The 27,893-nt window shown below is 44.2% G+C and overlaps 1 protein-coding gene across 1 annotated transcript in view; it reads left to right on the top strand.

Moving 5' to 3' along the window:
* The window catches only part of anks1b (ankyrin repeat and sterile alpha motif domain containing 1B), a 295,647-nt gene that overhangs the window by 130,892 nt on the left and 136,862 nt on the right, over positions 1-27,893 (top strand). The window contains 3 exon segments of the mRNA XM_083758106.1: positions 14,041-14,109; positions 14,111-14,150; positions 14,153-14,202. Of these exon segments, the coding sequence (XP_083614232.1) occupies positions 14,041-14,109; positions 14,111-14,150; positions 14,153-14,202 (159 nt within the window).

Here is a 27,893-nt window from a genome sequence, read left to right on the forward strand (position 1 = left end):
TTCTTTTGTTGCCAATTTTTACTGCACATGATACATTGTTTTAATAATATATATGTGTGTGTGTGTGTGTGTGTGTGTGTCCCACACACACACACATGCCACTATAAAAAAAAATAGCAGGCATTCATGCCAAATCGAGTCAAATGCCTTTTCAAAATCTACAAAGCAGGGGAATTTTTTTGATTTGTTTTGATTAACATGTTTTTCAACGAGGGTGTGAAGTGTGTAAATGTGGTTCGGTGTTTTGGTATGCATCCAATTTGGCTTTTCCTCAGGATGCCATGGTTACTGAGAAAGTTCTGTAATCGGTTGTTAATGATTGAAAAAGCACAATTGCGGTACACTGTCTTCCAAGTAGCCTACAGTAAAAGAAAAAATGGAGTGGAACATGGACCGTCCTTGAGTACATGGATTTGTGTGTGTGTGTGTGTGTGTGTGTGTGTGTGTGTGTGTGTGTGTGTGTGTGTGTGTGTGTGTGTGTGTGTGTGTGTGTGTGTGTGTGTGTGTGTGTGTGTGTGTGTGTGTGTGTGTGTGTGTGTGTGTGTGTGTGTGTGTGTGTGTGTGTGTGTGTGTGTGTGTGTGTGTGTGTGTGTGCGTCCTTGAGGTAAACAGGAAGAGGAGAGATAAGGGCTCTGCATGACTCTGATAGATGAAGGCCACAGGAAGAGATTGTGTCTGCTGTGGTTCAATAACAACTGGGGGCAAACTAAACACTCTCGGCCCTACTGGTCAGACGGGGGGACTGCAGGCGGACCCGTGGAGTTATGATGAGGAAACCCTGTGCAGCTGGGCTTTGACATTGAGTGCTCGTTTGCGAGTAGACCGTTCTTCCGGGTGCTTCAAAACGCCACTGAGCAACTTCCAGTGAAATGAATAGCGGGGAGGGGGGGGGGGAGGCGGGGCTGTCGCTACCGGTTCGGCCTCTATCCTTTTATTACTCTATGGCTAAACGTCCAGCCCAGATGTGCCCTTGAGCAACACCGCAAACCCTTGACCCTGCGGCTGTGAACACCTGTCACTGTTAAAGGGGTGGTTCTGGTCCGGGGACCACCAGTGGTCCTTGAGGGGGTTCCACGTGGTCCCCAGCTAAATGATGGAGAGTTGGTAACCAAATGGACCCTTATATACCTTTAACCCTTATATTTATTTAACTCTTGAGAGCGTAAAATGAAACAAAATGGACGTTTCATTTTACGCTCTCAAGAGTTCAACATCTGCATTACTTAATGTACAAGATGAGGCAGATTTGTCCCATTACTTGTAAAAGAGACTTCAGTCTCAATGTTGTTTTTACTGGTTAAATAAAGGTTAAATACAAAAGAATTCGATATTGTCGATCTGCTAATTTCAGCGAAGGTTTCCCCCACCAGAATAAGGATGGATGCCGGTTTTTCCGCGGTGTTACGTGCACGTTAAATCACACGTGTACAACAACACAGGCGTGACACACACAATAAGGGCTTATGTTTGTCTAGTTCTTTATTATCCTGCCTTGTTGCGTAAATGCTAATATTTAGACAGGAAAGAAAACCAATTACAGAAGATTAGGAGCATTTCCACACGCTGTGTTTATCGATAGTGTGTGCATGCGTAAACATGGACACTGTCTTATAGACTGTACATTAATGTATACACATACACACCTCATTGTGACACACATTCCAAAACGCTGACAGGGCTCTCTCTCATCATCATCCCTGTTCCACGTGCACTGTGCACGCACTCAGGTTGACGTGCACTGTGCACGTGCTCAGGTTGACGTGCACTGTGCACACACTCAGCAGGGCTTCCCCAAACTGCTGGGGTCGTGTTTGCCGGGGGCCCAAACAGGGCTCGAATTAACTTTTTTACTTGGTAGCGCTTGTGCTACCAATTTCAAAATGAAGGAGCACCAGAAAAGAATTAGGAGCACCCACCAAAATCTAAGGAGCACCATATGTAATCGATTTTTTACATTCATAAAAACAATATAATAACGTGTGGTTTACAAATAACATAAAATGACTAAAGTATAAAAATGAATGCCAGAATTTAAAATGTAGTGTCCAGACTTTCTGTCCCTCATCCATCCATCTCTTCAAAGAGACTGAGGCATCAAACATCTCCAGATGAGAACCCTCTAGTCTACACTGATTCCGGCCAGTCACATCACCTGTTTTCTTTTTCTTTGTTTTGTGTTTTTCACCTTCATAGCCCATTTAGATCATATAATTAGATGTAAAACATGGTATTTATAGCTATATGCCTATACTTCTAATCAGTGGTGGAAATACTCTAATGTTTTACTTATTAAGTAAAAGTATCAATACTGCTGCTATGCTATGTAGAAACACTTACAAGTCTGCTATTCTCTCTCCCTCCCTCTCTCTCTCATTCCCTCTCTCTCTTGCATGCGCGCACACACACACACTCACACACACACACACGCACACACACCGCCGGTCCGCCTCCTTCTCTTTTACATTCGCTCCGGTCTTTTCTGAATCTGAACGCTTGAAATAATGTACTTTCTGACACATGGTGAAGTTGCGAGCCGAGGCGCTCTGGAATGTGAGCGATGCAGCGCTCAACGTTGTCCCGTACCGTTGTGTCAAAGAGTAGAACACCACAGACAGTTTGTTAGCATGAAGTGCTAGTGCAGCTAGCAGACAGGAGCACTGGCAGTAGCCCAAACATTTAGATTCTCGTAGAGGTTTTTTCGATTCTGACGAATCTCTCTACGAGAGTCTAAAAGATAACCCCGCCCCTAACGTCGAAAAGGAACGTTTGTGCCTCAAAATCACTCTTACCTTGTACAAATGCAAAATCTAAGCTGCTTTAAATGTTGCCCCACTTGTTTGTGAGGTGTTCGCAATCAGATTAAACACCGCACATGCATATTTTAATCAACTCTGTCTCGGAATCTGGCGGCCATCTTGCTTTTCTCTCCATTGTAAATGCGCAAGAGAACCCTGGCCGCTAGGGGCGCGGGCAATATTCTGTTGCGCCGTTTACCGCATTTACAATGGAGGATTCAGAAACAGAGTGGATTAAAATACCTTTTTTATTGAAAAATAAGCATGTGCAGTGTTTAATCTGATTGCGAACACCTCACAAACAAGTGGGGCAACATTTAAAGCAGCTTAGATTTTGCATTTGTACAAGGTAAGAGTGATTTTGAGGCACAAACGTTCCTTTTCGACGTTAGGGGCGGGGTTATCTTTTAGACTCGTAGAGAGATTTGCTAGAATCGAAAAAAACCTCTAAGAGAATCTAAATGTTTGGGCTACACTGGCAGTTCAGTGGAGTTGGATGTCAGAGAGCGGCTCAGAGCGCCCGTTTTTCTACAATCGATCGTTGTAGCCAGGCGCACCACAGTAATTATTTGTAGTGGCACTGGTTCTCCCAAATATATTTTTAGGTCGCAATGATTAAAATTCAGGCGCATTTGCGACCAAAATGGTCGCTATTTCGAGCCCTGCCAAGCATAGTGAAAATAGCCGATCCTCACGCTCAGGAGTCAGGTCAGCCTCATGTGTACCCTTGCTAATGCCGCATTCAGAGCGCAACTCCAAAATGTTGTGATTTGATTGGGTCTTCCTCTCTGTACCTGTGTACACTAGTGTGCGTGTGTGTGTGTGTGTGTGTGTGTGCACGACCGTAGTAGTTTCACAGAATTCACTCTCAGTATAACTGACTGGTCAGAAGCATGAGCTTCTCCCCAGGTTGGCAGAGGGAGCGTAGACTAGAGCCCAGGATTACATTGATTAGTCACTTGACACTGGGTGAGAAAGATGGATTACAAAACGTGTGATTTTTTAAAATGTGATTTAAAAATAAACTAATTACAAAAATAAGCTGAGTTGGCATGGTTACCATACCATCTCCATGACGACGCAGGTTCAAGACACGGTCTATGCTGTAAAGTAAACGACATGAAGCCTGTTCCTTCTCGGAGCGCAAGAAATCTAATCTAAAACTGGGCCATATGGAATAGTAACTCGTCATCTTTAATATTTCATTGGTATTTTTTGTACGTGACTTGCAGTTAGATTAGATCAGTTAACACCCTTATCGTCGATTTCTCTGAATTGCGTCTTGCATTTCAGCCATATACAGTATACTCTGTTTCACATAGAGCGGACATATACATAATTTAGCAAATTACAACAAGATAAATGATCTCCAAACAAACAAATTCATAGGGCAACGACATACAGTAGTGAGCGACGTCCCTGCTCACGGGAGGCCGAAGACGACCGCTGCTCAACTCAAAAGGTTTTTCAAATGGCAAATTCAGTTGTCCGCATTCTCGACCATGCAAGTGTTTTTTAATCACACGGCTGACGGAATGCAATGGACAAGTTTCTCAAACATTACAGTGTGTGTGGGAGTTATGGTTTACAGAGAATAGGACGGTCGCGCTCAAAAGTGTAGGTTTCCGTTGACGGGCTTTTTCAACGGGTTAAACTGTCAAAATTCTTAGGGCTTATAAAGCGTTATCATTCATGTTCTTAAGCCATTTTGGACTGAGGTCGATAAAAAAGTCTTCTAAAACAGTTTTCTGAAAAAGCTATGTTTCTATATCAGTGGTGCTCAAACTTTTTCATCTCTCTCTCTCTCTCTCTCTCTTAATTTCAATTTATTTCAATTCAAATGGCTTTGCATGAGAAAACATAGGTTTACAATATTGCCAAAGCAAAAAGTGGAACAATTATAAAAGTCAGAATCTCCAATAAATCTATTTATATGCACCAAGATCTCTCTCTCTCTCTCTTTCTCTCTCTCTCTCTCTCTCTCTATCTCTCTCTCTACCCCAGTGATGGTCTCAGAGGGTCCATTGTCCTCTGGTGTCCTGTTCCGCTGCGTCACCCCCCCTCCCCACACACACACACACACACACACACACACACACACACACACACACACACACACACACACACACACACACACAAACATCTCCAGCCCAGTTCAAATAGCCTCCGCGAGGAAATGCCAGCAAATTATATCTGCTATTCATATCTGATGGCCTGTGTGCACTTTCTCTGTACTGTGGGAGCGAGAGAGACAGGGTGGGGTGCACTATACTGTACTAAATACTGTACTCACGAGCTTGCAGATCTGCTAATTTTGAAAGAAATCGTGAACATGCGTGCAAATCTTTCGGGGGGGGGGGGGTGTGAGGGTCCCTCCCTGGAACAATCTTTCTATCTTCAGATGGGGTTCGGCAGAAGGCCTTCGTAAGAACCGTCCTCGGGTCTTCCATGGGTTAAGTTGTTAAGTGAGCGAGGCAGATCAGAGTCACAGGTTGCCGACCATCAACGGACGTGACCTGAGCAGCGGCACGTTTCCTATGCCGCGTGCTCACGTATACGGACAGCGCACGTGGGCGCAGTGTCACATGCACAGCGCGCACAGAGTTGAGGGTCTGTCTGTCTGTCTGTCTTTCACCACACATGCAGCACGCACGCCCCTACACTCACTTATCGCACGGAGACACAAACACATTTGCGCTCATACGCGCACGTGCACGCGCTAGCTCCAGCACTGACTGTGTGATCTGGCGACGGGATGGATGGGAGCTCCAGAGGACCTGCTCATTAGTGGTCAGAGGAGCGACACACACACACACACACACACGTATACACACACACTAGAGTGCTCTGTTTGGCCGTTCCCTTCCTGTCTGTAGCGGAGACACAAGTTCTCTGTGTCCTATCTGCCCCGATAGAGAGAGGAAATGGAGAGAGAGATAGATAGGAGTGGCGACGAGGGAACACGGTGTGTGTGTGCGTGTGTGTGTGTGTGTGTGTGCGCGTGTGTGCGCGTGCGTTGCATGTATGTGGGTGGGGTGTTTGTTGGAGTGACTTCTCATTCATTACAGCAGTGGAGTCTGTCACACGCTGCATGCGTCTCGTCGAAAACCTGGTCTTCTTCTGCACACTCACTTCGGGTGTCCTCCTGGACAGACAGACAGAGACAGAGGAGCGGTCAACAAGTAGCGGTTAGACTATAGTCACGCACATCGTCGGATTATTCTTGCGGCGGCGGGCGGGCCTTCTCCTCGGTCAGGCCGGAGCGTCAAGGATTTATTTCCACCCGAGGTTCTCTGAGGAGCTGGTTGTGGGAACGGTACAGGGCTTGACCGGACCGGACCGGCTGCATGAACTGCATGTGAGTGTGTGTGTGTGTGTGTGTGTGTGTGTGTGTGTGTGTTTGTGTGTGTGTGCGCGACATGAAGTAAAGAGAGAGACAGATTGCTCATTAGTTATTGACTCTCATCACACAATGCCTTGCCTTTCCTGTCTTCGGACTTTCTTGTGTGTGTGTGTGTGTGTGTGTGTGTGTGTGTGTGTGTGTGTGTGTGTGTGTGTGTGTGTGTGTGTGTTGTGCGACAGGAAATCCCTACTTCAGCCCATTGCTCTCCACTTCCTCTGCCTCCCTTCCTCAGAAACGAATTTCTGTTCTCTCTGTTTGTTTTCTGAGGATACAGAGATGTTCTGAAATGAGGTGTATTATATGAGTGTATTATATCCCCCGTTCATGACGGTATTCAGATTTTTTTTTACGTTTTTAAGATCTTTCCCTTCTTTTAAACTACATTTTATCCCACTATCTGTGTAACTCTTTTATTTTCACCCAGTGTCAATTGTCTAGTGTAATCCTGGGCGCTACGCTCCCTCTGTCAACCTGGGGAGAGCAACGGACTGACCTCATGCTTCCTTCAATGCATGAGGACTAGTCCAAGCTCCTTCCTTGCACCTGGCAGGGGTGAAAAATCTATAAGCTCACAGAGCTTATACTTAGAGTAGCTAGTAGCATAGCAGCTGAAGTAGTTAATGTAGCACCACAATCATTTTAACTACCTTATCCATTTAGCAGATACTGTAGGCCTACAAGCTCTCAGGCTTGTACATCTGCTGTTTTTTTAAGTTTTTGAAAAATTGGACATTTTTTAATCATTCATCATTTATTTTGACATCTTCTTCTCTTCTGGGGGTCCCTGCTTGGCACGAAACAGTTTCAGATGGGGTGTGCGATGTCAAATACAGTACATCAATTGACCCAGAGATCTGGCACATGGGTCGGGCTCAGTCTAGATCAGTGGTTCCCAAACTGTGACCCAAAATGAGAAATGTGTTTTCTCCTCGAGACCCAAACAGTGAAAATAGCAGATCTACAAGCTCACAATGCGGCACAAAGTGGCGCATTGTGAGCTTGTAGATCTGCTCATTCAACTACTTCAACATTTGTTTGGTAATTAATGGGATTTCTTAGATTTTTCTTTGATTTCTTAATGACATTGCAGAAAAAAACATATTTGCATTTCGTTTTGAATTCATGAAAATCCTTTTTGGGGATGCTTCTTGAAAATGTTTGAAATAATAATTCTAAACTCTAATAATGAAAGTCTAATAATTTGTTTTGAATTCATGAAAATCCTTTTTGGGAATGCTTCTTGAAAATGTTTGAAATAATAATTCTAAAGTCTAATAATTAAAGTCTAATAATTAAAAACTAAATGTAGGAAACAAAAACAATTATGCATCCGTTAAAAACCCATTGTTTAGGACAGTGCAGGGGTTCTCAACGTTTTTGGCCGGGGACCCCCGGAAATGCTTTGGCAATGTCTCGGGACCCCCAAAGACAATACACCATAAATAAATACTGAAACCATTAGGGAAGGTGTATATGTGTACTATAATGTAAACTCTTCATTTCCATTTTCCAGCCATTCAGTTGCAAAAAAAAGAAAAACCTTTTTTTTTTTTGAAAAATAATTTGGGGACCCCCCAAAATAATCTGGCGACCCCCCGAGGGGTCGCGACCCACATGTTGAGAACCCCTGCTCTAGTGGATACTAGCCTGCTTTGATCTGTTCACCCTCTCCACTTCCATCCTCCAATCATCTCACAGTTTGTTTTTCCCTTTCATGTTGCATTTGAACCTCTTGAGTTATCAACGCTGAGGGAACGATGTAAAATAGAGAGAGAACTGGTGACAGCTGCAAGTTAGAAAGCAGAGTATGGGTGTGACATGCGTTTACTAAACACAACCATTTTAGACATTAGTTTTGGGATGTTTATGTTTAGGTTGAAAGGGATAGTTCAGATTTTTATAGACATAAAGCTGTAGGAAATGAATATAGTGCTTGCAAAGGTATTGATTGATTGCCTGAGTCCCGTGGTGGGAGTTCTGGTCTGGTTTTGGTGAATATTAAGTAATTCCGGTCATTTGGTTGGGGTCACTGGGGGTCACTCATTAAAAAGTGAATTAATCAGGGGCACGGTGGCAGAGTTGGTAGTGCTGTCGCCCACGCTGTGGGAGCTGGCGGCATGTTCTCTCCTCTCCTCTGCGTCATCAGTGCCATAGATATGAAAACGTATCCTGTGTAACTCATGAATGGGGGGGAAAGTGTTAATATTATAAAAAATATATAGGTATCCACGTGATTATACGTTTTAAGAGTCTTAGGAACACTTTGTGAAAGGTTTTTCCGCTGGAGCGTCCTCACCTGCAGTGAGGGAAGATGATCATCACGTTTAGTATAGTATACTGTAGGTTGGAGAAAAGAACCAGAATAAGTCACATGATTGTGTGTCACTACTACTGCATATACAGGTATTCATTTTCAAATGGGTCTTTGTGACTCATTTCCTTCCCTTTATATTTTCTCTCTCCTTGTCGTCGCTTCATGGTCTCGCTCGCCAACGGAGGCGGCGTTTTAGAATCTCTATAGCAGTGGTTCTCAAAGTGGGATCCGGGGTATATGTGCTAATGGGTTTCTGACGACAACATTGGTGCTTGTCACAAACCTCCCCCCCCCCCCCCCCCCCCCCCCCCCCCCTCCACCATCGAGTCATCACGGGCTGTGTGATTGACACGTGAAACTAACGAGGCTGTCACATTAAATCAACATCATCTGAACGACCGGCGGGCCACCGGTGAGGAAGAGAGTATATAAAAAAACTTGTTGCCTGGACTCCATTAGCTGTACTGATGGTCTGATCTCAGCGCTGACAGGGGGAACATAGACAGCATGTGCACGCACACAAGCACGCAGAGACGTACCCACACATGTCAGAATAGCATTGATGACCATTTTAGAGGCATGCAGTGGCCCAGGATGTAGAGTGGCCGCTTTGGAGCCAGAGTTAGTGTCGAGGTGACCTTGAGCAAGACACTGAACCCCTAATTGCTCCCGATGTGCAGCTTGTTGCCTTGCCTGGTTTCTTCCGCCGTCGGTGGATGATTTTATTTTTTACAGTGGTAGTGCTGCACTATTCTTGCTCAAATGTGAATCTCGATTGTCCTCCCAGGGCATTAACGAGTTGAGATTTTTCCCAGTCGACTTGTCAGACAGTAAAGTTGTATCATATCGTAAGGTCGTAATGTATCTATATGGCAAAACATCAAAATGCAATAGTAAATACTAAACAGTGCAGGCACACACGCAAGTGTGCGTCACACACTGGTACGCAGACCAGAAAGGAGAACACCACAAGAGAGGGGGCATAATTGGCACACAGCGCAGCACAGCGGCCCGAGAACACAATACAAAATATAACATTAACACTAGTGGCAGTATAGGCCTACAGCAGCCCGACCTTCAGAACACAATAAAAGACATAGGTCTATATTAACATTTATAGCAGCCAGCAGCAGTTAGCACATCCCCAGAATACAATCTGCTATTACCTTCCACATTCACAACGTGAACCATCTCCTCCTCCTCCAACAACAACTCGATAACGTTCTCATGTTACTTATTTTCTGAGCCATGCAAATAAACAACAACCCGCACTGACCGGAGACGGAGAGATTAATGTGTCCCGCGCGTAAAGCTAAACCAGAAACAGGACAGTCACTGCGTCAGCATGGCGGCGGGGGGATATAGTTTGGGGATAAGGGGATTCGTGCTTCTATCCGTTACTTCTCTGACACAGCGCAGTTTAACTTCAGCCAGTCAATTAGTGGGACACCGCTGAGAGCCACACACAGCTGCAGTTAGGTTATTTTCTTTATTTTTATTTTTTATTTTTTAAGATTTTTTTTTGCGGCTTACGCCTTTTTTTATTGATTTTTGAAGGGACAGACAGTAGGCTGACAGGAAACGGGAGAGAGATGGGGGGATGACATGCAGTAAAGGCCGTGTCGGGTCCGGGAGTCGAACCCGCGGCACACTGCGACTGGATTACCAGTCCGGTGCCCAGACCGTTACGCTACGGCCTGGGCCAGGTTATTTTTTTAAAGATTTGTTTTCTGCCTTCATTGATAGTATCAAGTGAAGATAGACAGGACAGATTGGAGAGAGAGAAGGGGAGAGACATGCAGCAAAGGTCGTCATGAACGGGACTCGAACACGCAACGCGCTGTCAGGCCAGAGCCTATAATGTGGCATGCGCCTGGACCACTTGGCCAGCAGGCGCCCCGACTTAGGTTATTAATTAAGGGCGCGTTCTGAATGCAATGGCAAACTAATAGATAGATTATATTATATTAGAAAGTTAGAAAAAATATGATATGGGGAAAACAATCGAAAATATATACAGTATAATATACCGTATATATTTTCGATTGTTTTCCCCATATCATATTTTTTCAAAAAGAAAATGAAAAATATATATTATATATTTTTCATTTAATTTTTTCGACTTTCGACCTAATTTGAATCAACTTGTGTTAATGAAATTGATCGAAATCCACAAGAATTGAGATCACGGTTCTCATTTTTTCCATGAAAATATTCAGTCATTAGTCTGTTGTTGCTGAACATTACATTCAAAATGTGGCACCTGGAGCCAACTACTGTGGCTTTAAAAAGACATCACCTGGAGCCAACTACTGTGGCTTTAAAAAGACATCATCAAAGTGCTTGACTTAAACCTCTCTTAAAGTCTCTTCTCTTGTAGCAAAACAACACTAAAATTAATTGGACAGCCAACTAGTGCTGTATGATTCTTGCTCAAATTTTGAAGTCTGAATCTAGATCGTGATAATTTTTTCCCCGATTAGTCATGCATCACTATACAGTGGCAAGTTGGCAACCATACGAATATAATATTTGGGTGGAATTTATATAGATGCTGGAATGTTTTTGAAGGCATTCAAATGAACATTTGGTCTCGTTACAGCCCCCGGGGCCTCTATAACCTATAACCGTACCCAGCTAGTGAGGTTCAAATTCAGCACAGCTTGCGTGGGTGTGTTCCTGCAAAGATCATCTACTAAACGGAAAATAAAACAATAGTGATTGTTTGTTTAGTTGCCCACTGAGACCTGAGACCAGATGCTATACAAATGTCTTCTAAATCATGACAGATTTTTTTTAAACCCATATTTCTAGTGGTTCTCAAACTATTTCATGTCAAGGACGCCAAACATTATACTGTATATAATTGGCCAAACATTATATGTAATTGGCCGTGGACCCCCATCTGAAAATAGGATGTTCCGGGGACCCCACAGAAGCAAAGATTCAAGTTAAAATTCTTCGCTTTCAAATACTGCAGAACTTTTTAATAGCCAACGTATCAATGGATAAGGTAAGAATGAGTGTGATGCTGTATCAACACATTTTGCCTGGGGACCCCTCTGGAACCCCCACCAAGGACCCCAGGGGGGCCCCCGGACCTCGCTTTGAGAAGCACCAGTGGAGTAAGGAGTGTATATCGGGGCCAACCTCGTTAATCCACTTCGAGCTCGCCCCCCTCTGTGCGTGATTGATGGCCCAGTGCAACCTGGGTAATGTAGTAGGAGAGTGTGACAGGAAGAATAATGGCTGTAGCAGCCAGGTGCCGGGAGACTATCTTCTGGGGTGAGAAATCAGCTGGTGGTTAGACACAGCAGGTGGGTGCGTGGGTGTGTGCGTGGGTGCGTGCGTGCGTGTGTGTGTGCGTGCGTGCGATACCTACGTGCATGCGTTGCAACATATAGGGGCGGGTGGGTTGCTGCATGTGTGACACTCCAGGTAACGATGATGGAGTGTTGCATTATGGGACGACACAGACATCTAGAGACCCCAGTCAGTCAGTACAGTCCCATCATCCATCACCGTCTGTTCCCCCCTCTCATCCCCCCCACCCCCGACACTTTTCCCTGTATGTGTGTGTGTGTGTGTGTGTGTGTGTGTGTGTGTGTGTGTGTGTGTCTCACATGGGGAACACATGTCTGGTGCTCTCTTGTGCGATCTGTTGCGGATCGGTCGACCTTTTCATGCCGCGGACGCAGTGAACCACAATGAGAAACTATTAGAAAAAATGCGTCCTGGGGTGAATATACTGTATAATGGGTGCACGGTTCAGGTAGAGACACTCCATAGAAAAGAATACCAGCACTCACTTTAATTCCAATAGGATTATCTTGTTTATTTATTAAGGTTGCCTCCAGCAGAAAACGTTTGCTGTTGTGGAGGCAACCTTAATAAATAAACAAGATAATCCTATTGGAATTAAAGTGAGTGCTGGTATTCTTTTCTATGGAGTGTAGTATGATCGCCTGCCTCCTAAGCTATGCCACACGCACCGCGAAAGGGCTGATTTCCGCACCGCGGCGAGCAAGTTGTACCACCAGCAGCCTCGAAGCGACAATAGCTGCTAATGTTATGAGCTGGACAGCAGGAAAGCCACAACAAAACGCAGTCATTGAACCACGCACAGATCGGAAACGAACGCAAACAACGGCTGCACCAGAGAAACATACACGTTACTAAAATCATAATATTAATATGGGGGAAAAACAAAGACAAAAAGGGGGACAACGAACGGAGAAGGCGCCTGTTTCACCTGACACATTATTACTATGTAATCATTCCTTGTTTTCTTTGTGAAATTACATATTTACTCCTGACGCCTGATTCCATCTGCTGTTTGTTTAGAACCATGGTACCACCTGAGGGAAGGTGTGTGCGTGTGTGCGTGCGTGCGTGTAAACATTGCTCGCGTGTAAACTCTGCAGGCTTTCTATCCTTTTTTCCATCCTTCAGTTCTGCTTTGCTTTTGTTCCATTTTTTATCTGTGTCCAGAATCGCTCTGAGGAGTTTTGTGATCAAGCGATACTTTGTTTGGCACAAAGGAACAGGGCTTTTCACTCTGCTGGGATCAAATACTCTGCCATGAATCAAACTTTATAGAAGTTGTTGGGTCTGGATCTAACTGGATGGCGAGTGTAAGGTTGTTCTCTGGCCAATTAAAATGTATACTTGAAAGTGGAAAGTGAATCAGGCAACGGTCATATAGGGTCTTCAACAGGGAGGTGTCATTAACGACTTACATGCGTTTTCTGAGGAGAAAATAATTGCAGATCTATAAGCTCACAACCCACTCGCAGCCCAAGGCGTAGGCAATTTTATACCATTTGCGCCGATCAAGTTTTTTGCTCCCGATCCGATTCCGATCATTTGATTTTGAGGGTCTGCCGATACTGATTCTTCCTGATCCGATATTTATATTCTTATAGAATACTTATGCTATATGATATCACAATAGTACAATATCAAAATCACAGACAATATCCAGTCTAATATCATGATATGGATATAATATTTATACTAGGTACGTCCCGATCACGCTTTTTGCTCCCGGTCTGATTCCAATCATTTGAAAATGACGTGATCGGCTCAGTTCCGATCACGTGATCGCATTGGGACAACCCTAGTCCTCGCTCTTGGACTGAAAAACAGGTCTCCTTCTCTGTCCAACCTGCCCAGCGGAGGTGGTCACCACTCACCTCTCTAAGTGTGTCCGTCTCTCTGTCCAACCTGCCCAGCGGAGGTGGTCACCACTCACCTCTCTAAGTGTGTCCGTCTCTCTGTCCAACCTGCCCAGCGGAGGTGGTCACCACTCACCTCTCTAAGTGTGTCCGTCTCTCTGTCCAACCTGCCCAGCGGAGGTGGTCACTACTCACCTCTCTAAGTGTGTCCGTCTCTCTGTCCAACCTGCCCAGCGGAGGTGGTCACCACTCACCTCTCTAAGTGTGTCCGTCTCTCTGTCCAACCTGCCCAGCGGAGGTGGTCACCACTCACCTCTCTAAGTGTGTCCGTCTCTCTGTCCTCCCATGCAGGACTCCAAGCATTCAGCGGAGGTGCTCACGTCTCCGTCTCTGGACGTCTTCCTGCCGGAGGACGAGGACAAACCCGTACGAGTCGGTCACCTCGGCCGTCACACGCAAGCCTCCTCGCTGGACATCAACCACCGGCTCAGCAGCACCACGTGCCCTCGCATGGTAGGACGCACGCACGCACGCACGCACGCACGCACGCACGTGCACACACACACACACACACACACACACACACACACACACACATATGCACACGCACATGCACAGTGACATGTTTAGAACATTAAGGTTAAAAAAGGGTTGTTTTTCTATGCACTATAAACAAGTGCCTGCAGTGCTGTGATTTATACTGTGTCTGTTTATTTAGCCTTCTGTGGAGTTTTAAGAAATCACACAAAAAGGCATTTATTACAGTTACATTCAGCTGTAGTTCGGGCCGGGGTAGTTTGGAGGCCTAGTTGCATTCAGCTGTAGTTTGGAGGCCTATATTCCAGTTGCATTCAGCTGTAGTTTGGAGGCCTATATTCCAGTTGCATTCAGCTGTAGTTGGAGGCCTACTGTATATTCCAGTTGCATTCAGCTGTAGTGTGGAGATATTACAGTTGCATTCAGCTGTAGTTTGGAGGCCTACTGTATATTCAGTTGCATTCAGCTGTAGTTGGGAGGCCTACTGTATATTCCAGTTGCATTCAGCTGTAGTTTGGAGGCCTACTGTATATTCCAGTTGCATTCAGCTGTAGTTTGGAGGCCTACTGTATATTCCAGTTGCATTCAGCTGTAGTTTGGAGGCCTACTGTATATTCCAGTGCATTCAGCTGTAGTTTGGAGGCCTACTGTATATTCCAGTTGCATTCAGCTGTAGTTTGGGTCAGTGATCCTCTCGGCATCCAACGACGCCCACGGTTCATCAGCTCCCATGGCGATGCTACACATCCTCCGTTGGTTGTCACGGCAACTGCATCACCAATTCCTGTGCCTTCCTTCTCCTCTATAGTACAGGCTGGTGAGTCACCTGTACTGTACGTTGCCATGGGAACTGCCGTGGCCCACAGACTGGTGGAAGGGTGTGTGTGTGCAACGCGCGCATGAGAGAAGAAAGAATGAAGTCACTGGCGCAAACTTTGGCATTTGATGATTTGAAGCCTTTTAATTAACAGGGTGCAGGCAAATAGAACGTGTCGGTGTGTCAGTACATCTTCATCAGGTGTGTGTGTGTGTGTGTGTGTGTGTGTGTGTGTGTGTGTGTGTGTTTTTGTTTGTGTGTGCGCGGCTGCATGCATATGTGCCTCTTTGTCAAAGCGTCTTGTATCAGAGATAAGAAGGGGGAGGAGCTCTGAGGAGAACAGTGTTAGCGCCACTGGACCGCGGGAAAGTCAGGCAGAGAGAAAATACCTCTGCCTCCCCGTCACCGACCAACGCAACGCGTTGGTTCATTAAAAAAAGTATGCATGGTGGGAAAAAAGGTGACCATGTTTAAGCCGGATTTCAAATATCTATATCTATAAGCTCACAATGCATCGTGATGCGATGCATTGTGAGTTTGTCGACCTGCTATTTTTGCTATATTTGAAACAGTGACAACATTCACGTGTCCACAATTCGGGTGTTGAAGAAGTGATTCATGCATTAATATATGGTTGAAGAAAGAATGTGTGGAGGGAATATGAATGAAAGAGCTGCTTTTAGAGGTTAAAAATGGCAAAAACGTAAATTGGTACCGTGTACCGTGTTGCTCTGTATGAAAGCCAAACGAGGCTCATACTATGAACAGTGCGGGTTCATTTCGGGGCGAACGGGGGGGAACGACAGAATGCTAATCCAAGGGGGTTCCAGGCTTCTAGTTCGATGTGTCTAAATTAGCCAGTCTGTCTCTCTCTCTCTCGCCTTCAGAGGAGAAACGAGGAGAGAGTGCCGTGTGGCGTTGGTGCGTAAAGGAACTAAGTACATTTAAGTACAGTATTGTACTTAACCTTCTACCCACCAGGATTTCTGAATAATTTCGATATAATTGTGGTATATACGCACGCAAACAAACACACACACACACACACACACACATATAAACAAAGACGTGCACATCGGGGACTGCGGTAGTTGAAAATGGGCCGCTTGGCCAACACTGGTACATTTTCAGTAATGATACTGTTGTGCACTATCCCTGCACTGTAGAAATAAATGAATGGGGGGAGAGAGAGAGTGAGAGAAAGATTGTGCATGTGTGTGTCGGTGTGTGTTGGAGGAAGAGAGAGAGAGAGAGAAGCTTTAATTCTTTTAAATAATTGTGTTGCATTGTGAGTGATGTATAGCATCTCTTTACCCATGTCATTATTCTATTTGAATTGTACATACATCTATTACTTTGGCAATGTACACAAACGACATATTTCGCATTCCAAGACCCATTAAATTGAGAGAGAGAGAGAGAGAGAGAGAGAGAGAGAGAGAGAGAGAGAGAGAGAGAGAGAGAGAGAGAGAGAGAGAGAGAGAGAGAGAGAGAGAGAGAGAGAGAGAGAGAGAGAGAGAGAGAGAGAGGGAGGGAGGGAGGGAGGGAGGGAGGGAGGGAGGGGGAGGGGGAGGGGGAGGGGGAGGGGGAGGGAGGAGAGGGAGGGGGGGGAGAGAGAGAGAGGGAGAGAGAGAGAGAGAATTCTTGACACATTAATCCTCTCTGCATTAAGCACCTCTCTGGTGCTGGCTCTCTGGAAGCTGTAGGCTGCAGTCGTCAGTCTCACAGCAGCTGAGGAGGCACTGAAGTTACTCGCTCTCCAAAGCCTCGGAGCGACACACACGCACACGCACACACACACGCACACGCACACACGTCTCATCCTATACTCCACCGTCCAATGACGAATGCAAGGTTCCCAAACCCACCACCGCAAGGCCAGAGCACCTCTAGAGATCTGCTTTAATGCCTACTGCGACACACCTGCTGCACCATGAGACCAGTTTAGTGCCCTAGACCAGTAGACCACTAGATACCAGTTTAGTGCCCTAGACCAGTAGACCACTAGATACCAGTTTAGTGCCCTAGACCAGTAGACCACTAGATACCAGTTTAGTGCCCTAGACCAGTAGACCACTAGATGCCAGTTTAGTGCCCTAGACCAGTAGACCACTAGATACCAGTTTAGTGCCCTAGACCAGTAGACCACTAGATGCCAGTTTAGTGCCCTAGACCAGTAGACCACTAGATGCCAGTTTAGTGCCCTAGACCAGTAGACCACTAGATGCCAGTTTAGTGCCCTAGACCAGTAGACCACTAGATGCCAGTTTAGTGCCCTAGACCAGTAGACCACTAGATGCCATTTTAGTGCCCTAGACCAGTAGACCACTAGATGCCAGTTTAGTGCCCTAGACCAGTAGACCACTAGATGCCAGTTTAGTGCCCTAGACCAGTAGACCACTAGATGCCAGTTTAGTGCCCTAGACCAGTGGTTCCCAAACTGTTTCATGCCAAGGACCCCCAAACTGACACTTATTAGCCCCACGGATCCCCATTTGAAAACATATGCCAGGGACCCCATAAGAGAACATTTTTACGGCTCTAGCAGTGATTCTCAACCCGTTTAATTTCAAGGACACCCAATTTGACATGCATTAGTCTACGGACCCCCATTTAATGGCAATTCTATCTCTGGGACCCCCAATTTATAGTGTAAAATCAATGTTAATTTAACTGTACTAATGTTAATTTAAGTGTACAAACTTAAGTGCTATTAACTGCTATTTCCATTTGCACACTCTCAAAGTTACAGACCCATAAGGGTCCATTTGGTTCCTAACTATCATTTAGCTGGGGACCCCCCTTGAACTCCCTCAAGGAGTTGGTCTACTGGTAGACTAGTAGACCACTAGAGAACAGTTCAGTCCCTCATTCTGAGCTGAAAGTGCTAAGCAACAACTCTTATCCCATTAAGATCTGGAACGCATATCTGTCAAATAGCAGATATACATCTATGAGCTTGTAGATCTGCTATTTTTGAAAAAAGTCCAGAAAATCTGTGCAAATCTTTGAATATATTATACATTTCACGGTGAACATTTTTAACTCAAATCTTTGCTTCTGGGGGGGGGGGGGGGGGGGGGGGGGTCCCTGCAACAAACATATTTCGAGATGGGGGTCCACGGCCAAATGCATATCATGCTGGGGGTCCTTGACATGAAAACGTTTGAGAACCACTGACATAGAAACACAAGTGTTCAGAAAACCGTTAGGATTCAGAAGACATTTTGTAGAATCAGGTCTTCAGGTCTAATGGGGTTCAGAACTAGGCTCCTTGGATCTCGGATTATCTCCCTGTCTGTCTGTCTGTCTGTCTGTCTGCTCATTCCTTTCCCACAGTTCAATCCATGCATTCCTTATCTCTATTGACATCCCCATATCATGAGATGTTCTGAAAAACCCGCGCGGCCTCTCGTCTCCGCCGCCGCGTGCATCGCACGCTAAGTAACACGCGTGGCATTCCAATCACGTGCACGGCGTTTCCCACGCCATGCTGCAGACCGGCGGCTTTTCACACTGGAAGCAACGGGATATAGACGGTTCTTCTTCACCGTAATCCGTGGCTACCCCCTGTATGTAGGCGTAATCCAACTACTACCGTACGAAAAGACGCTTTAGCTATTGAAAAATAGCAGATCTACAAGCTCATACGAGCTTGTAGATCTGCTATTTTTGAAAAAAAAACCACTGACATAGAAACAGAACACTTTTTCAGAAAACTGTCAGGATGTAGAAGACATTTTTAGAATCTGATCTCAGGTCAGAATGGGTTAAGATCTATAACCAGTGGTGTATAGTACATTTACTCAAGTACTGCACTTAATATAAGTACAGTTTTGAGGTATTTGTACTTAAATGGAGTATTTCCAATGTTATGTATACGTTTACTTCTGAGAGGCAAATATTGTACTTTTTACTCCACTACAATTTGAAAACTTTAGTTACTAGTTACTTTGATTATTATTACAAAACACACATTTACCATTTCAACCTATACATTTCGGCCATTTGAAAATGGCATATCTACAAGCTCACAATGTGCCGCGATGCGACACATTGTGAGCTTGTAGATCGGCTGCAGGAGGAATGCAGGAGACAAAATGGACATAGCGTCCGGTGCAAGCCTCCAAGCCGAGCACCATGTGGAAAGTAACTAAGAAAACGTTCTTGTGACCGCCGTGCTCTGACTTTACCAATTTAAATCAACATCATAAAAAGTAAAGAGGTCGCACACACCACGGAATACATTCAAGCAGGTTTATTTACTTAATCTGGACAAACGTGTTGGCTAACAATACACTGAAGAAGGCTGTTAGCTGAAACGCTTGTCCCAATGAAGTAAATAAACCTGCTTAAATGCATTTCTGGGTGCGACCTCTCTACTTTTTATGATGGAAAGTAACTAAGTACATTTATAAAGTACTGTGCCGTGTTAAAGGGACATTTCACCGCTGGAAGAAACTGCAATCACTCAATGTTAATAGTATTTGTAGAAAATAACAGTAGCACAATTTTAAATTTGCACCCTATGGCCAGAAAAATAATGAAGTCTGTGTGTTTGACTAGGGTTTGACTGGATTGCTGAATAACTGCAATGCCCATAATGCTTTAGTGCACTTCCCCTCCTTGTGGAGAGGGGGGAGGTTGCGTGGAGGTGTGACTTCGTAGTCCAGGAAGTACCGGTAAGTGCGACCATATTTTCATGAACATGGCTTCATGACTAAAATATGTAAAAGACGATATTCTACACATCAAAACTTTAAGTACTGTTTCCACCACTGCCGAGCACCACACCGTAGCCTTCAGTTATACTGTAGCATGCCATATAGAGTGGAACAGGAGTGTAGGCCTATATCTGTACGTCTCTAAATGTTCCCATGAATTGAAAATGGTGGACCCTGTTGTTGTAAACAAGTGTAATGCTTTATCATGGTGTGGTGTCGTTCACAGTAACAGTTTTTGTATTGACTTGTGCTTTCGTTTGAAATGTATACAAATTCTGCATACTGTGAATTACTTGGCAGTGGTGGAAAAAAGTTAAGTACTCACATTCTTTACTTTAAGTAAAAGTATCAATACTGCAATGTAGAAATACTCTGTTATTACAAGTAAAAATCCAGAATTCAAAATTTAAGTAAAAGTACAAAAGTATTGTATTAATGTTCTTAAAGGACTGTCCAAAAGTAAAAATCCAAATTATGCAAATTATGTCTAATTCCAAGTCTTCAAATGTATACAAACTAGAGTTACGTTGCCGCGCACTATGGGAAGAAGGAAATTGCGGGAGTTGACTCCACATAGTAGTAACGGATGGGTTATTAGTTATTATTATGTGTCCTTATGTGTACACACTGCCCGGTATTTGCTCCGATTATGCTGTCGGGGAGCATTTTTGGTGCTGGCCGACAAATCCCCTGATCTGACGTTAAGCGGTGCCCAAAAGTTATAGATCACAAAGGCTTTGCAGGTAGAGCATGTCATGGCCCTAAAAAAATATATAATTTTAATATAAAAAACTATTTTTGCATCTGCCGCTTGAGATGACCTGAGATGACTTGATTGATTGACAAAAAAGGGCCTGTCAGCTCAAACACACAATGCAATACTTGTTGTTGCGTACAATCATCAGTAGCAAAGTCAAATACAAAAAATAAAAACCCTACCATTTCCATTTCCCCCCTCTATTTCCCATTCCATGTGCGTTTGTCTTATAGTTTCTCTGGCCTCTGTACTACTGCCACCTACCGTCCATTCATTGTATTACACAGTGGGTGAAAAGAACACACCCCTTAAGACTAAACCCGACCCACCAGAGGTGTGGCTTCCAGAGGTACCTTTGACATGACATTTTGTGTGTGTGTGTGTGTGTGTGTGTGTGTGTGTGTGTGTGTGTGTGTGTGTGTGTGTGTGTGTGTGTGTGTTTCGATGTGCAGGGCGTTGCTGAAAATGAGCACCTGTGCTCAGCTACTTCCCTGGGTAAATAAAGAAAAAAAATAAAGGTACCTTTCAAAACCTATAGAAGTCAGCCTGGTACAGACGAAGGGGACACCACTGTATGTAGCCTCAATTACATTTTGTAACTATTTTCTGCAATGGGATGATAGTTTTATTTGGTGGGTATATGACTGGTCGTTTTGAAAGTAGCTCTGAAGTAAAAAGAAGTGTGGGCAGCCCTGGTATAGATGAATATATATATATATATATTCATTCCGTGGGTAAATCCCTGTAGGCTACCCACATATTGGTAGCCTATATTAGGCCAATATTGGCGTTATGCATTTCACTTGAATAATGTTGTGTGCGCACGTGCGTGTGCGGAGAAAGACAGTTATTTAATGAAAGTGAAGATTATAACGTCCTGTATTGGTAGCCTATATTAGCCCAATATTGGCGTTACGCATTTCACTTGAATAATGTTGTGTGCGCACGTGCGCGTGCGGAGAAAGACAGTTATTTAATGAAACTCAAGATTATAACGTCCTGTCTCGCTGCCGCCGTGTATAGGCTGCACGGCTATTCCTGTGTGTGTGTGTGTGTGTGTGTGCGTGTGCGTGCGTGGCGTGGCGAGAGAGAGAGATCGTGGCTTCCAGGCGTGCGTGTGCGTGTGTGTGTGCGCAATGAAATGTACAGTACTCGGCAGTATGGCTGGCAGGCGAAATGGCGAATTCGAACGGTGTAATTGTAATAGTTTGGGACAAACCAAAAACTGTGAAAGAACAATGTTACGGACATACAGAGATTTAGAAGGAATAAGCAAAATCGTGAGGTGAAAATTCCTCTCCTTCCTCGTTTCTCTTCTCCTGTGGGAGATCAAAATCAGATTCTGAGAGCTAGTGTGGGCCTATTAGAAGACAGGGCAGTGTTGCCAGGTTCGCGAATTGTAAGCGAGTCGTAGTGTGTGTTGAATGGCATTTGTGGGCTTGTGAATTAATTTTCTCACATGTAATTTGTGCTCACTTGCATAGACCTGGCGAATTTAGCGTGGTGAAAGGGCAACAGTGTTCCGGGGGTGTGGGTGCTTCGGGCGATAATGTTTGTAGTAAACAAATGCATTGGCGGCGTGAGTGTAGACGGGAGGCATTTTTGGTGGCAGTGCCAGTGCCAGTGTTTGGCGGGTGGTGTCGAGTTTTGGTGTTCGGCGCGATAGGAGGAGATAGGTCCCGAACACTGCGAAGGTAAGTGTGTGACGTCACTGCCGTGTGAGTGTGTGGGTGTAGTGTGTAAGATGGTGTTGTGGGTGTTGCAATAGCGACGTAGCTGTTGTGGCTTTGGGTTTCTTGCCAAGTGTTGGGTACAAGTTCTCTAATGTTATAATAGATATTTTAAAAATAGCAGATCTACTAGCTCGCAATGCGCGAGCTAGTAGTACAATAAGTAACTATGTTATGTACTTAGTTACTTTACACCACTGCCAAGTGGTCACCGACCGACTCCTCCCGAGATAAACACACGCTGTCGTCTAACTGGTAAACACAGAGCTGCTGACGTGTACAGTTGCGTGCATGCGTGCGTGCGTGCACACGCACCATTGTGTACCTACAGTAGCATTCCATGTGTGTTCTTTTGAAGTAGATTTAATATCAAATTAATACCCAACGTGTGTTAATACTTTTACATTACTATTTAAATACATGTATAAAAGCCACTGACAGTCACTTTCAAAATATCAGATCTATAAACTCAAAACACGATGTGACGCATTGTGAGCTTGTAGGTCCGTCTGATATTTTCCACTACTTTTGCTGCCGCATTCATTTACAAGCTAACTTTAAAAAAGTACAAATATGGAGATACGAAGATTTTTGTTCCTCCCCGCTATGAGTCTGCACGCCGGCAGAGAGAATGCGGAAGCTGGAGAAATCCGATTGCTGATTGGTCCACGTGTATATGGTGACGTAACATACATGCTGTGGTACTTTCAAAACAGAAGTGGCTGCCCTCGACGCAACCAGTTTAAGAGTTTCCACAGAATCGATAAGAACGGATATGTCCAGATATTTCTGATATAGACCCCGACATCTATCCGACATAGCTCGCTCACTTATAAAAGTAGATTGGCTAGATGTGTCTGCCTGTCAAAGAAACTACTTACGCTCACTTTTCAAGCTGCCTTTATGGGCCGAACTCCAGACTCATACGTGGATTCACTGACGCGGAGGCGTCAGTGAATCCACGTTATGTGTCTGGAAAAAGCCAGACGAACAGCTCTGTAGCTTTTTGGGCAGCAGAATGTAGTTTCATGACAGCAATAGCACGAAATGACATTGCTCCACCTGTACCTCCAACTTTATCTGGGATTTATTGAGCAAATTCTCCCGCAGTTAAATTTATAATACAGGCCTTGTTATAAAAGAGTGTGCTTTGATGGTGAAGGTCTCTGTCTGGTTGTGGTGATAAAGTGAAACCCCGGGATGGGGTTATTGCATCCATCAGGTATTCACAGGACCACGTTGCAGTGTAAGCACCTCTTTGATCTTTCTTTTTTTGTTCATATTCCCCTTCCAGCTTTTATTGAATGTTTTTCCCCCGTTCTGTTCCCGCCCGAGGCTTAAAGATGTGATGTCTCGTCTCGTCACGCCTCGTCTCGTTCTCTCCTGTCTGCATGCTGTGTGAAGGCTAAATCTAAAGGACTGAACACATGAGAGAGCTGACTATTACAAATGTTGAAGGCCCTGTTGAAAGTTTTGAAAGCCCATTGATGGTCGGGGTGTATAGGGAAATTGGAAAACGCAGACTCACGTAACATAGAGTCAACATGTTCTCGAGCAGGGCCTTCTTTAAGATCTTCTTAGACCCCATTGGCAAACTGATTTTTTTAGGGGTAGGAAGGTTGAGTCTTTCCACCGAGGAGAGTAGGTTTTCAACACCTTAAAACCGTCTTTGTCTTGGCGAGTAGCGAAAGTGCACATACAAAAGTCGAGAGACTGCGCTACCGGCGGAATAGAAAAAAGTGGCCAATGTGTCGCATCGCGTTAAGGAACAGAGCTAGGGATCCGTAACAAACAAGCAATTAACACGGAAGCCGAAAGGTAAATGGTCAGATGGGTGGACCCCAAACCCCACACCAAGCAAATCGTAATCGAACCTTGCATATCTGCTTGTCAAAAGTGACAGTCAGAAGTGACAGCCTGGAGAGGAGGCACCTGTACTGTATACGATATGACAGTTTATGTCTTGTTACCGAGAGAGAGAGAGAGAGAGAGTTTTTTGGCCATCTATCACATTTTATCTATTTCCTTTTACTTTAACTTTAGCCTTCTCTTTCTTTATCACTCTCTTGCGTTCTCTCTCTCTCTCTCTCTCTCTCTCTCTCTCTCTCTCTCTCTCTCTCTCTCTCTCTCTCTCTCTCTCTCTCTCTCTCTCTCTCTCTCTCTCTCTCTCTCTCTCTCGACTGGTGGCAGCCCGCCTCAGGGTTGAACATGCCTATTACAGGACAGTGGACAATCTAGAGACCTTTGACGCAACATGGGCTGTGGGAGGGGTTTTGTGTATGGTGGGGAGCATGGGGAACTAATTCTCTCTTTTTAATATTTAATGATTCATTTAAGTTTTAATGAGGTGTGTGTAATGTTGTGATTTGGAGCTGAGTTGCGGTAGTAATTTATTAAGGTAATGTTAAAATCAATATCTCTCTCTCTCACTCTCTCTCTCTCTCTCTCTCTCTCTCTCTCTCTCAGTATAGTATAGAGTAGAGATTGGTTCATATCCCACAGCTCACACAGTGCAGCATGTCTGCATTAACAAGCTGTACAGCTGGCCTTCACAGTGGACAGAGACATATGTGTCAATCAATCCAACAATCATGCTTTGTATCACGCACGCACGCGCACACATGCACCTACGTATGTGTGTCCACAAGGTTAGAAAGAGAGTGAACTAGCGTCATGTCACGTTTCAAACTAGACACAGTGTTGTGTGTTTTAAGACACAGCATACTATAGTCACACTCCATTTTTAGAATTGTTCAGCTCTGTAATGTTTTCTTGTGGCAACGTATTGTACTGTATACCGTACATTGATTCTAGATTCATGCAGGGCTCTAAGGATAGCTATATCGTCACATGCCGGAAATAGCAATCTACAAGCGTATACAAGCGGCAACGTGTCACGGATGCAACGTGTTGTGAGCTTATAGATCTGACCCCAGGGCTTTCCCTCTAGCGCCACCCTCAGGCCAATTTCCATTTGGGTGTAACGAGCAGCATGGAGTCTAGGGGCTGTTTGTAGAGCTATTATGCTGTGTTCACACGGCCAGATGCAAAGCTACAGTCTACCATTCAATGTCAATGGAAGACATAGCGACATAAAGATGCATCCGACGTTTGTAGCTGCGGCGAAAGCTACGACAGCTACAAATACACGGTGTAGCCTTGTATCTTTGGCATCTGCCCATGTGGACGCAGCATTAGACTCTTGCTCTTGTTGACAAATAAATGCAATTTGAAGACACTGAATATCTTAAAGATAAAAAGCACCTTACCCAGTGAAAGCATAATGGACCATGGCTGCCGTCACTTCATGGCTTATACGGAATGCTGGAGTAATTTGTCTGTTTTGATGTTACTACACAATAGTACAATTATGAAAATGATTATTTTTGCAATGATTCAATTTATCTAATTGATATGGATGTATATTTCAGTTTGTATTTTATTTTGTTATTATTGATTGTTTTCATGTGACTGATATCTATGCAGTGCACACTATACAGTTTTAAGTCTTGGTTTAAGGTCAAGTGTATTTATATGTTCCAAGCTGGGCAATTCCTTTTCCAGCAGATAATAAAAGCTCTAATAGACACAATACATTAAACAAGAGACATACGTATACATTATCACTAGATACAGATCATTACCTATAAATATAAAGTGCAACTAGAGCTAAAGTTAAAGTGCAGCAAGTGTAACTATCCTCACCACCCACCCTTGAAACGACACGGCAGCTACCTCCTCTTAACCTTGGAGCTCCTCAACTCTGCATATCAGAACGGGTGCGCAGACTTACTGTAAGGCCTCACTCACACTGTTGCAACATGCATACAACATTTGTCTTGTGTCTTGTCCGTGACAAAATGTTTTGTTTGATGCGGCCAACACGGCCATCAAACAACATTTTTTGTCAAACCATGTGACTTCCATTGGAAATGCATTGGGGCGGCCATTAAACACGGACAAGACACAAGACAAATGTATGCATGTTGCAACAGTGTGAGTGAGGCCTAAGTAGCACCGCAACACAGGTCTGTACTCTGCACCCAGCTGTGCAGGTTGATTGTAGCTCTGCTGTAAAGGTACCACCGGTTCCCTGTGGTTACACTAAAATAGAAACCGCTGGACTAGTCTAATTTTGGATGTGGATTTTCAGCTCTTCACTGTCAGAACCGTACAGTCTAAAACAGGTCTCAGGTGGCTCGTTGTCAGACACAGACCAGTTCAAACCGGCTCATTCTGTCACTACTACTGAGACCCAGTGGTGTAAAGTAGCTAAGTACTGTACATGTACTCAAATACTGTACTTAAGTACAATTTTGAGTTTTTCTTTCTTTCTTTTTTTTATTACTTTACTGGAGTATTTCCAATTTTCAATACCTTTACTTGTATTCCACTACACCTAAGAAGCAAATGTACTTTTTGGTACCAATACTTTCATTTGAAACGTTAGGTATAGTTACTTTTTTATTATTATAAAACATACACTAAGCAAATGTACTTTTTGTACCAATACTTTTGTAGTTTTACTACATTTCGAATAGTGAACTTTGTAACAGACTATTTCCACACTAGGATATAGTTACGTTACAAGATTACCTTCTGAGAAAAGTAACTCGTTTTTTTTTGCGTTACCGACAATTAAAACCAACCCTTGTGAGAAAAAAGAAGAAAAAAAAAGCAGCTTACCAGTGGTTGAACCAAAAGTGATGAACTATTGACTCGGGTACATTAAAATCATTACACAATCACCACAGACTGCAAAGCATAATGGGTCACTGATTTCTGTGTAACACTGAGACACGTCGGTGTTGCTGCTCGCAGCCTCACTTCTCTGTTGATAGAGATCATTCATTCAGGAAAAAAATGTGTCACATGGATTATTTTTCCTTTGTGGCAACAGAACAAACGGGGAAATATAGGTCTTAAGTAACGCAATTGTTTTTGGGAAAGGTAACTACGTAATGGATTCACTCATTTGAAAACTAACTCCGTTACCTCCGTTACACCCAACGCTGGATATATATACTTTTATTTAAGTAACAAATGTGAGTAGTTCTTTCATCGCTGCTTCTACTGAGACCCACATACAAGGGGGAGAGGGGGGAGGTGTGGCTCCTCTCCAGTGAACAGTCTGTGCAAGCATGACAGATTCTGAGCTCCCAAATCCCCCAAATCTGGCATAACCTAAAGATACACAGATATTAAAATAACATGTTGATGAACGTGCAAATCCAGAGGGCCCAGATCTCCTTTGGTTTCTGATACTTTCTTCCTAATCCCTGCATGTATTCATATTTAGTATAGGGAAAGTTAGTTGAATTTTGGACCAATCTGGAAAATAAATGCTTACCAATAGCTTTCTTCACAAAGTTGAGTTGGGGTTTATATCTCCGATATCTGCCGGGACCGCCTCGGGATTCCCCAGGATGAAGTTACTAATGTTGCTCTGGAGAGGGAAATCTGGAGCTCTCTGGTGGAGCCGTTGCCCCCGCGACCCGACTACGGATAAGCAGTTGAAGATAGATGGATGGATCGCGATGTGGAGCGAGTTTGTCCACTGTCATGTATGCTATGCAGCACCATATGTGAGAGTGAATGTTGGTCTGTTGCCAGATTTTGAGAAATTTGCAACCAGGTCT

Source organism: Protomyctophum parallelum (assembly GCF_964188405.1).
Source record: "Protomyctophum parallelum genome assembly, chromosome: 22".
Classification (NCBI taxonomy): Eukaryota; Metazoa; Chordata; class Actinopteri; order Myctophiformes; family Myctophidae; genus Protomyctophum; species Protomyctophum parallelum.